We start from the raw sequence: 12,201 nt of genomic DNA, 5'->3' as shown, positions 1-12,201 counted from the left end.
TAATGCAATGTGGCCTTCCATGAGTGAGTTTGACATTCCGACATTCCATGCTATTGATCTTTCATTACAGATATTGAAGGACAGCGAGTAAAATATACACTGCATGACCAAAGCCATGAAAATGTAAAGTTGTGTGTAGCTTCCCATTGTATATATGGCTTTTCATAGTGCAAATGATTTTGTCACAATTAAGTCCATTATTTTTCATCTTTAGACTTGGTTTTCTAGTTCCCATGACTGACTCCCTGCTCTTTCTTACAGGTCTACATCTTCAGACACAACTAGCCGCAACAATGAGACTGTGGAACTGCGTCAACCCACCAAAAACAAAAATAACCGCCACAAGCGTCTGTCTAACCTCTTCCATCGTAGCACCAATAGCATCGCTGGCAGCATCAGTAGCGGAACTGGTCGCTGGGTTAGCGAAAAGAAATTGTCGGAAATTATTGACACAGTACCAGAGGACTTGGTGGAGCTGTCTAGTCAAAAAAACTTGCCCGGTATCCTGAAAATATTTGGAGATGATATTTCTTCTGGGACTAACTATAAGAGTGTTTTGGCTACACCACGTTCCTCTGCACAGGAACTGGTGAAGGAAGCCATAGAAAGATACGCTGTGGCCGATGCAGAAACAGAAGTCTTTGTCCTGTGTGATGTGGTGGGGCGCTTTGTAGGGCTTGAAGGGGAATGGAAGATGGAGTACCTGCGCATAATTGGGGACCAGGAACGTCCTCTGGTATTACAAGAGATGTGGAAGCCTAAAACTGGCTTCTCTCGACGCTTTGAAATCAGGCGCAAGCAAGAGGTGGAGAAGATGTCCATGGCTGAGGATAATGAAACTGCAGGTAGGTTGGGCTTTTTATTAACAACAAATGATTTATTATTCAGCAAAATTAGCGAACTGGTCAAGGGTCTGAATACTTTAGCAAGGCACCATATAGATATATTTAAAAAATTGCCTCTCAGTTTAATGGGGTAATTATATTGCATCCTATTCAGAACATTTTCTTCCTAGTAAAAATGTTGAAATGTTGCTATTAATACTTTCTTGCGACAGTCACCTCCAAAAACATCAGACCCACCCTTTCAAGCCAGGGCAGCTGTAATGTTGTAACGGCAATAATTACCTTCAGAAGAAAATACTAGAACGTGATTGAGATTATTTATCTTCATTTTTATTTTTTGTTTGTACTTTATCATTGCAAATTATAGAGTCAAAGTTATATATAGAGAATGAAGATCCATAAAATGTTTGGGCTCAATGCATGTTCATCCAATTGCTTGTGTTAAAAAACTTTACGAATTCAAAGGCAATGGCTCATGGGGCATTTGTCAGCCCACTGAGCTGGAAATTGTGTAAGGTCTATTGAACACACTAGGCCAAGTAGACCTTTGTACAGACTAGTGATCAACAATCAGTGGCCCAAGAGCAACATGTTCCTCTCAAACCCATTGGATGTTGCTCCCAGTACTGCCAAACAGAGCCTCTGGTAGGCTGCAAGTCCACATAGGGGCTACCAATAGCCAATCACAGCCCATATTTGGCATCCCCAGGAACTTTTTTCATGCTTGTGTTGCTCTTGGAATTTTTTTACATTCAAATTTGGCACAAGGGTAAAAGAAAAGTTGAGGACCCCTAGTTATGACAATGGATAAATGATGGCGGATTACTGTCTACCAGGGTCAACCATATTGCGGTTGCACCACTGCAGCAGAGAACTGGATAACTCTGATGATTTTTTTTTTTATTAAAGGCAGTGTTAGTTTGATCAGATACATTTATTAGCACTTAAATCTCATAACAAGCTTCCATTATTTAAAATGTCAGGGCCATCAATTATATTTTAATTTGCACTTGTTTTATGTCAAACTGATGCATGCTTTGAACTTTACTATTAGATGGCCATTCAATTACAATGAAAGTCTCTTATGATAGTAGGACAGTTTAATTGATAGAAAATATTAATGGAAGCTGAATGTTTGACACACCTAGTGAATTAAATTGCTTATTCCCCTGAATGGGTTCTCTTTGTATGATAAAAATGCACTGGCCTGGGCTTATAGTTTTGCACTGTGCCACCATTTTTCTCATCCAACCAAGACCCTTAAAGAACAGAGAAAAGCAAATGGCTTCGTAGGCGATTGCTCAGTGTATCTTGAGGTTCCTATATCATGCAGTGAGTAAAGCATGAGTAAAGCACACAGTTGTCAGGATGGGAGTAAAGATGACCCTAGTTCATTCCTTGTTAAAGACTATAAATCTGTATGTCTTCTTGGCCATTTCCTGGTAGTTATTAGACTTATATCATCCTTGCCCATTATCTCAGACATGATATTGTGAGAGCAGACTCAAATCAGGTCAGTAGATCTTAGAAATTATGGAACACCCATTTATGGAGTGATGTCATAGCTTTTCCGCAGAATGGCGTGGCATTTTTTTGTCCAAATGTCACCTTGCAAGCAGTTGCTTTCCAGGAAAAGAACAGTTGCCTAACACAAAAAAGGAAATGATTCCAGGATGAAGTATATTCCACAAGGAATTTGGAAATCTGTCAGCACTATTGTGTCTAGATGGGAGGCACGGTACCAGATTAACCATTCTGTGCAATCTCTTCTAACGCTTCCCACTTGGCTTTTCAAGATTGTCTAACGTCACGTAGCTCTGGCTATGGTTTCCAACTCTTTCTGCCTTATAAAGTCCTTTCCAACAATGCCCCATCCTATAAAACACCTTATCTCTTGATACTTGACATTATTTTGTTTTATTACTCTAATGACTTTTCTTCCCCCTTTACAAAGATGCTTAGAAAAGTTCCAGAGCTGCACTTTACCTATAGGATTCATTAACATAAAACATCAGATATTCAGCTGCCCTGCAAGGTTTTTAATGTTATCTCAAAGCTCCATCTGAAGACTCCTCATATCATACTATGCTGCTCTTTACTTTGTGCAACCAAGTAATCTTATATTATACTGAACACTCAGATATATCTCCATGATACATGAGTAATGTATTCCTCTTCCATTGCCCTTGGTAAAAATTTAAAAAATATAAAATAGTAGCTGAAATTTAGAAAATAAATTAATATTTCTTTATACAAAATTGTGCAAAAACTATTGAACAATAAGAGGGGAAATATATCCCACCCCCATGTGTTGTATTCACTTTCCCTATATCAGAGCAACAAAGTATGAATGCATTTATAGTCCACGCACAGAACTTTGTAGCTCCCCCAATGCCCAGGAAGGCAGCCCTTCCTGCACCGCTTGATGCTTATTTCAGCTCTTATTGTTGGAAAGGAGAATAGCTGGCGAACATTCATGCAGAGATTGTCCATTGAGGAAATTGCTCATGAAATTACTCAGCAAAACTGTGACTCTGAGATTTATGAGAAATACTAGGGCAATTAAAAAACAGTAGAAATATAAAAAAAGCAGAAAGGCTGCTAGAAGGTTAGACAGTTATATTATGGTTTGACTTTGCCTTTTGTTAAATATAAATACAATGGATTCATATATCCTGTGAGGTAAGAGTGAATGACTCTACACATGAGTCATGAATATCATCTAAATTATATTATTAAAAATGGTGCTTAGTGATGTCATGTCTGAAGATTTTGTATCATGACTCATAATGCATCCTCTGTTGTAAAATATGAAAAGTCACCTTGGAGTTTCATGACCTGTATAAAAATACCTAAAAGCACCTGCCTGCACCTACAGTGAAGGAACTCCTCAGTGACACAATATCCTTATATCTTACAATAGGGGGGAAATGATTGACTGCCTACTTTATTTGAACAGTGTAAATCTGGGGATTTTTTTTTGGGAAAATATTTTTTATGGTTTTGTATATTCTTGGAGATAAATAAAATTAATATATGGCATGGAGAGTAAATAAAAAGGCACCTTTTGTGATGAAACATTTTTATTTTTTGAACGGATATTCAAGAAGGCAGAATCAAAAACATAATGGGTCTAGGGAAAGTTGGTTATCGTAGAACTGTTAACTATAACAAAGACTTCTGGGAATTATGATTGTTGAAATTACGGAAAAGAGGATCAAGTTGCGTGACCACAACTATAGTTGCTCTTGCTAAATAAGCCCTTAAAAGTTACTATGAATGAAATGATAGGGAACTGAAAAACAACCTGAAAGTTGTCAAGAAACTCTGAGGTTTGTTCAGGACACTGTTATATGACAAGAATGAGAAATAAGCCATGGAGAATTAACTTGAACAAGAACAACATAGGTAAATAATAAGGAAGAAAGTAAATATGCAGCTGAGAACATAAAAACTACCCCATCTCTTACATTTGACTCTATCCTGACCGCCTGAGCCAGAAATCCACACTGGAGGTAGTCACACTACATAGGGTCTCCGTGAAATGGTTCCATATTGTAAGTATATCAGATCATCAAACATTTATGTGAGTGGAATTGAAAAAAAAACTATCAAACATTATGTTCCAACAGGTATAAATGCTCAAGCTCGCAGATTACAGAAGAGCCGATCAAGAGCTGCCTCGGGTGGAAATGCTCCACTAAGGGAAAGAGAAGATAGTGTCTCACTCCGCCGCAGTATAAGCGATGTTAATGTCAATAGTAAGAAGCGCAGAGAAAGGAAAAGCATAAAGAGCATGGTGGCCAATGATGGGGATCCTGGACAAGATCTTGATCAGAGTCAAAAGGATGGGAACTCTGAGATGAAAAATTCAAGTGAAGGTGCCCGTGACGATTCAGCGGACCAGATGGACTTAGACTTTGAGCGTCTTTCTCAGTGTTTGATTCAACCTCCAGCTGAACACCCATACTTTCTTCTTCTCCAAGGATACAACAAAGACCAGGTTAGATGAGACACTCTTTCTATATAACATTAATAGTTGTCAGCATGTTACTTGATTCCATTGATAGCATGGCTATGTAAATAAAATGTGTGAAGGTAATAGTCACTTAGACCGGAACACCTCAAATAGATTTGATAAAGTTATTTTATAATTTTATCTGTTTGTTTTTGCCTTTTTTTTATGCTTTCAGGATTTTGTCATATATGTGATGACACGAAAGAAACATCTCTTTGGCAGGGCAGAAAAATCTTTAAGGGACAAGGGACCGTATGTTGACACTTTTCTGTCAGCACCAGATATTCTCCCACGACATTGTTCTGTATGGCGCCTCGATTCCACTGGGCAGAAATACATTGTACGTGTAAGACCTTACAGGGGGGCTCTTGTTACACATAATGGTAGAGTGCTCCAAAGAGAAACAGAACTTCACACAGGGGATTTATTGGGACTTGGGGAGCATTTTTTGTTTATGTACAAAGACTCTAGAATGCCTCAAGACCGTCCTTCCTGGCTTCCAAAATCATGGTCATCTCCAAGTTTAAGTGGTGCTTTTTCTTGTCAAATGTGTGGACAATCACTTCTGGAGAGACAAGAGGCTGTTCAAGCCTACATAGAAAGCCGAGAACCAGTGCTCCAATATCGATCGCAAGAGGAGGACTCAGTGCTAAAAGAAATAATTGAGAAAACTGGTAACCCTGGGTCTGATTTTAAGCTGGCTGCTGCCTACCTCTTCAGTCTTTGCCTTGAACATTCAACACGAGCATTGGATCCTGGACACTTCCCTAAACTGGTCATGAAGATTGCCAGCTTCATCAAAGAAGTTGTATGGGTAATAACATTTTTCTTATTTTTTATCAAGTAAACTAATAAATATTAAAAGGCTTAACTGAAGCTGGGTTTAGAAAAATTAGGTATGAGGGTCATATAGTCCAAATTACATAGTAAGTTAGGTTGAAAAAAGACACATGTCCATCAAGTTCAACTTTTTGACTCTCTATATATCCAGTCTAACTGCTAGTTAATCCAGATTTTACTTGTGCCCTCGGTGCATGTAACCATGTTGTATTACATTCTTAAGAAACTTAATTTGGGTTAAAAAAGACTGTAGTCCATCAAACCGACATCTTTTCACCACTCAACAAGATTTATAGTTACATGAATGTTGGCCAATAACCCACAGCAACCAATCAGAAGTTTTTTTCTTCCTAGTGCATTCAAAATAAATCTTATTGGAAAGAAGGAAACACTGCCTTTGTTACCATATAGTATTCCAGTATGCACCATCATGAATCATCATGGATCCCTATAAATAATATGTTTTTGCAAAGTAGGAATAGAACAGCTAGCAAGATAATTTTAATTACAACTCATAGCATCATCAGCTGCAAAGTTATTAAACTGGCAACATGGGTATACTCACATGATCACACATATAACATCATCAATATGGTGTAGACATTTCCCATGGCATCACAGAATGGAAGTGGCCAAATACTCTGATGAAATAACAGTAGCAGAACCATATTTATGTGTGAGTGTAAGAGAGAAAACCAGATACTCTTTGGTAGATGTTTAAGTGTTTTATGAACTGAAGGAGGAAACAGAGTTTTGACATACTTTGGTATTCAGTTTCTGATATGTGGCACTTCAGTGTATCAGGCAATTCTATAGACTATTACCATATGTTTGTGCCTTAAGATAGCAAGGTTGCCAAACGATCAGATCTCTCCTTGATATTCTCACCTTCAAGTGGGGGATGTTGGGCCGATCTAATTGTTGGGCCCTAGGGCTCAAAGATTGGAACACAACGAGGAAAAAATGGGTGGTCAGACCGAGGACTGCATCAACCAACCGAATTTCTAAGCCTGGCTGATCAACATCTGGTCAACTTTCGGCAAGATATTGATTGGGGAAGCCCGTCGGAGGGCCCCATACACTGGGCAATAAGCTGCTGACGTAAGGTAGCAATAAACATTAAATCGAATCAGTAAATACCATTCGTTTATTTTAATGTAGCCTAAGTCTGCACAAAACATTTAGTAGGAATTTGTATGTGTAAGGAAATCAGTAGCTTTTTTTTAATGTTTCCTAGTATTAAGAAAAAAGTTGTTTCTCTGCTTTGTCCTTATAGGAGAAGATTAAAGAGATTGGAGACAAGCAACCAGAAAAGTGAGTTGCAATCATTTCCTGCCTTTCTTTTCATTTCCTTGTTTAACGATCCAGATCTAGTTTAAATGCAGGGGGATAGATAAGACAAAGATTCAGATTAGTATACAGCTGCATGCACAAGTCACAGTGTAACTCATGATTTATGGGGCCATTCATAACATGACGTGACTGGAGAATTGCATCTTTGAAGTTTGAAGTAGTCTGTGCAAAAATAAACTGAAGATCATCTGCCATTAATAACAACTAAAAAAATATACTCCCAGGTTGAGGAAGGTTCTAGTGACAGACAAACTGCAGTCATTTGTGTAAACCATGCCATAGTAAATAATGCAAAGTTATGCCATTTGATTAATGAGTTTGTAGTGATTAGAACAAGCTTCCAGCTTGATCATAGGATTTAATCCAAGTCTAAGGCAGCTAGGATGTCCATCATAGTCATTGTTGATGTAGCTTGGTCTAGTTAGGAGAAGGCTAAACTTATCTGGTCAAATAAGGGATTGGGGGACGGGGACTCTACTAAGAATATGTTGACAAGCAAGACACTGGGACCACTGAGGATCAGAACAGTGGGCAATTTAGACCAGTTTGGCCAATCCCCAGTGCTTGCATATAGCTAGCAAGTATAACTGGAGAGCTCAGTATTATTCTGAGTAACAGATGATTATCCACAAAGCAATACTGTTGGCACCTTTTATCTTTAAATGTCTTACTTGATACTAATCTTCTGGTTGCAGCATTAAGACCCTGAACACATGCCAGTTGCCATGATTTTCTCTAATTCTGATATAAATGATCATAGCCAGTCGCAACTAGGCCCAGCCTTCTAATCCATTCATCGGGGGTTGCATGCCCACCATGCTAGTCTGGCCAGACAAGGAACCATGAAGTTACAAGGGTATCAGCATGATCTGATAGATACATTAAAATCATGTGACTTATGAAATGAAAGTAATGGAGGCTCTACCATGTATATATGTATATAAATCTGTAATTATTTTCAACAAACCATAGAGAGATTTGGGATGCAATTTTATGACCCTGCAACATTATTAGATCTAGTATACACAGCACACCTAAGCAAGGATATTGTAGAAAAGAGGTCCACAGTTAAGAAAAATTTGAAATTGAATTCTTGGCTAACTTGTTCAATGATCGGTCTCATGAGGTACCCATTGGACTTTCCTTTGCCTAAGCCCCAATCAAGGCTGTATTGAGACACTGACCAAAAAGATGCTGACTTTGTCAGGACTATCTGCCTTCCCAGCCCTTGTATACTGGTGTATGTTCAGCTTTACAGCACCCATTCCTCTAGATCAGTGATCCCCAACCAGTGCCTCGTGAGCAACATGTTGCTCACCAACCACTTACTGTAGATGTTGCCCCCAGTGGTCTCAAAGCAGGTGCTTATTTTTTAATTCCTGACTTGGAGGCAAGTTTTGGTTGTATAAAAACCATATTTACTGCCGTTATTTGGCTCCCCTGGAACTGATTTAATGCTTGTGTTGCTCCCCAACTCTTTTTACATTTGAATGTGGCTCATGGTTATAAAAGGTTGGGCACCCCTGCTCTAGATGTTACAAATATGGAAATCCTAAACATTTTGGCCATGCTCATGCCCATAATCTGCTCTATCCCCACCCCTTTCCAGTAAGCCAGTGGTTCTGGCTGGTCCCACTATGGGAGGCCTGGAGTAGTGTCTGAAATAGAGACTTTCTCTTTTCCCTCAGAGATGATCTTAAAAAAAACCCAGCTTGAAGGCTAATTAGAGTAAACTTTGGGATGAAAATGTATTTGTATTCCATGTAACTGTGTACCTGTATCTAAGGTCAAATTACTGAAAGAACAGGGTTTTCATATACAGTATCTGTAACTGTGTTACGAGCTAAGGGGGTCCAGACCAAATGTTAAACCTCAGACTGAACCAAAATAGATTGAAACTCCCTGCAGTAAACCCTACTCCCTCCCTATATGTAGGTGTGGAACCTTTCAGCAATTAATGAGTGAGTTGTCCAGATCTCTACATGTGATACATTGCTGTGTTTTTCCCTTAGCGGTTGGGTACATTCCACATTGGGCCTCCTGTTGGGAGATCAGCTTTGCTTCTTACACAGCAATGGGAAGCTTGCCATGCACTGGGGTTTTACTTTGAGCTCATATTGTTGTGTTTATCTGTTCTAAAATGCAGAATTTCAATGCTTGGACTTTTAGACCTGACAGCTGCTCTTTTTACTGTCTCCACTTATTGCCGAATCCTTAGTGTAACTTCAGTCATTGGTTGGATAAACAGTAAGGGGAAATGTACATCATTTGTTATATTTCTAATAAGCAGTTGCATGTGCAGATTAGTGTAGATTTTTTTGGCAATTTTGGGTACTAGTACCCATGGGCATTTTTAGCCTTGTAGTAGACCAGGGATCCTCAACCTTTTTTCACCCGTGAGACACAATCAAATGTAAAAAGTGTTGGGGAGCAACACAAGCAAGAAAATATTCCTGGGGTGCCCCATAAGTGCAGTGATTGGCCATTTGGCATCCTCTATGTGGACTGGCAGCCTATTGGAGGCTCTGTTTGGCAGTACACCTGGTTTTTATGCAACCAACCCTTGCCTCCAAGCCTGAAATTCAAAAATAGGCACCTACTTTGAGACCACTGGGAGCAACATCCAAGTTGTTAGTGAGCAACATGTTGCTCACGAGCCACTGGTTGGGGATCACTGTAGTAGACTCTTACAGTCTATGCAGTACCCTGTCTTCTGTATGTTCATGGTGTGGTTGACACAAATAGAAATTTCAGTGGATCTTTACTTAAGAGCGAAGTGGCAGTTGCAATCAAAAATTCACCAAAAAGACAATCTGCAGGGACATCACCAATTTACTAAAAGGTGTAGAGGACAATCCATTAGTGAAAGAGCTCAGGGCTAATAAAGTTTTGTGCCCTTTCAATGTCCTTTTCGATAGTTACTCCGCAAATTCATCAAAGTGCAAATTTTCCACTACTTTCCCCTTTTCCCCAGAGTCTGCTTTGCCAGGTTATACCTGGAGAACTGATAAGATGAAGCTACATCTTCCTCAAACTTATGTCAGTGACATCATATCCAAAAAGTCATGAGTGATGATTTTGCGTGTCCTGTGTGACATAACCCAAAAGGGATAAGTGTCCTGAAAAATGCAAATCCTTCTTGTTATATAGATATCTGTTTTGGCACAAGCACTTTCTATGGATGTGGGCTGTTTTGGTAATGACATTTGGTTATTTTGATTAAAGGATATTTTTTTCTGACCATTTTAGCCAGCAGGATAAGGGCTTGCCATGCTCACTGGGCATCGAGGAGGTTGCCGTTGACCTTCGGCCTCTCATGCTGTGGATGTCTAATTCAATGGAGCTGCTGAATTTTGTTCAACGAAAAATCTTAGACTTGGAAAAAGAATGGGAATCAGAAGGTAAGGAGAACACTAAATGCCATTGAGAGATCCACCACTGTAGGACCATTGTTGTCATCCTCAGTATGTATGATTATTATTATAAATAATAATAATAATAACTTAAAGCACCAACATATTCCACAGCACAGTACAATAAATTTATTTATACAATAAATGTACAAAATTACATACATAGCAACTAATAACTGATACAAGAGGTGAAGAGGGCATATACAATCCTTGATATAAGGCACCCCAAGGTGTTCCCTTTCCTAATGAGGACACAGTGACGTGTGTACTGAGCAGGGCACTATTCATTGCAAGCACAAAAGTAACTGTAATTTACAGACAACTCAGTTTTCTGACTCACCCTCATACTCTCACTTCTCTACTACTCATGCACTTCCTGAAGAATAGATGACAAGCGTCCAGCCAAGAAAGATGTGATGTCCTGTGTGCCATTGCCCTCATATGTCACTGTTTTGAAATGTAGGACAAAAAGACTTGAATTAACTTGGCACTGTCTGAATTCCATAGAACACCATGCATGTTCTCCACTGGCATATATCCTTTGACTGCCTGTCTGCCATTAATGTGAATGCCAATTGCTAAAATCTAAAAATTGCTTAAACCTAAAAATCTAAAATGCCTGTTTTTAGACCTTTATCCAGTTAACAAATATGTCTATGGCAGGCAGCCCAAGTGGTGACAGATGCAAATATGGAAGAAAAACCTAGTGTGCCATTGGCCTAGCCACTTCTATTTGTTATGGGAGGGTTGGTTCAATATACAATATTTAATGCAATAAATTCAAAGTGGAGTAATGGTCATTTTTAGACGAATGCAGATAATTGTACATGGTTTAAGGTGATCACTGACACTTCTGTACCATTCAACTGACAGGATCCTCCCAGGATGCATTGTTATCGAGTGACATTGAGGCATGTGAGGAATCTATGGCTCTCCTTGATGAAGTCATTATGTATACATTTCAGCAGTGTGTATATTACCTGACCAAGGTACGGCTCATGTGGGTGTTATCAGCTGAGTTTCCTTTCTGAGCACTTGTCTCCAACTCAATCAGATGTTGACCCAAGGCAACCAATTAAATGTTTGCTTTCATTGTTCAGCCTGTAAAAAGCCAGTTACTGATTGGTTGCTGTGGGTTACTGCCCAGGTGCAAATTTGCCCAGTTTTTTTTTATAAATGAGCCAAATGGTGTTCCAGTTTATAGAGAAAGGTCACTATAGGATAATGTGACCAATCAACCAATCAGCAGTTAGCATCTACTTATTTTGGCTGTTTAAAAACATTTCTGATTGGTTCTAATAGGTAAGATAAGTCTACAATCAAGAGGCTAAGCAGAAGGGAGGCAAAGGGAAGAGGATATGAGCCGAATTGCCCATCCATAATTAGCAGTAGGATGCAGCGCCAACATATATGTGACATTTAATAATGTCTGTTTAAAGGAGAACTAACCCCTAAAAATTAATCTGGCTAAAATGCCATATTTTATATAATGACCTTATTCAATCAGCCTAAAGTTTTAGCTTGTCAATAGCAGCAATGATCCAGGATATCAAACTTGTCACAGGGGGTCACCATCTTGGAAAGTGTCTGCGGCACACTCACATGCTCAGTGGGCTCTGAGCAGCTGTTGAGAAGCTAAGCTTAGGGGTTGTCACTAATTATCCAGCAGAAAATGAGGTTGGTCTGTAATATAAGCTGATGCTACAGGGCTGATTATTAAATTCTGATGCTA

The 12,201-nt window shown here is 39.1% G+C and overlaps 1 protein-coding gene across 3 annotated transcripts in view; it reads left to right on the top strand.

The window, feature by feature from the left end:
* Nucleotides 1-12,201, top strand: part of rasip1.L (Ras interacting protein 1 L homeolog) — a 35,149-nt gene that overhangs the window by 11,616 nt on the left and 11,332 nt on the right. For all 3 annotated transcript variants that reach the window (XM_018226267.2, XM_018226268.2, XM_041569512.1), the window contains exons 3-8: nucleotides 262-845; nucleotides 4,478-4,848; nucleotides 5,039-5,677; nucleotides 6,980-7,017; nucleotides 10,306-10,457; nucleotides 11,343-11,458. In XM_018226267.2, the coding sequence (XP_018081756.1) occupies nucleotides 262-845; nucleotides 4,478-4,848; nucleotides 5,039-5,677; nucleotides 6,980-7,017; nucleotides 10,306-10,457; nucleotides 11,343-11,458 (1,900 nt within the window). The remainder of the gene's footprint in view (nucleotides 1-261; nucleotides 846-4,477; nucleotides 4,849-5,038; nucleotides 5,678-6,979; nucleotides 7,018-10,305; nucleotides 10,458-11,342; nucleotides 11,459-12,201) is intronic.

This window comes from Xenopus laevis, chromosome 7L, assembly GCF_017654675.1.
Source record: "Xenopus laevis strain J_2021 chromosome 7L, Xenopus_laevis_v10.1, whole genome shotgun sequence".
NCBI lineage: Eukaryota > Metazoa > Chordata > Amphibia > Anura > Pipidae > Xenopus > Xenopus laevis.
Note: the sequence above shows the minus strand (reverse complement) of the source record. Positions and strands in the feature narration are given on the sequence as shown.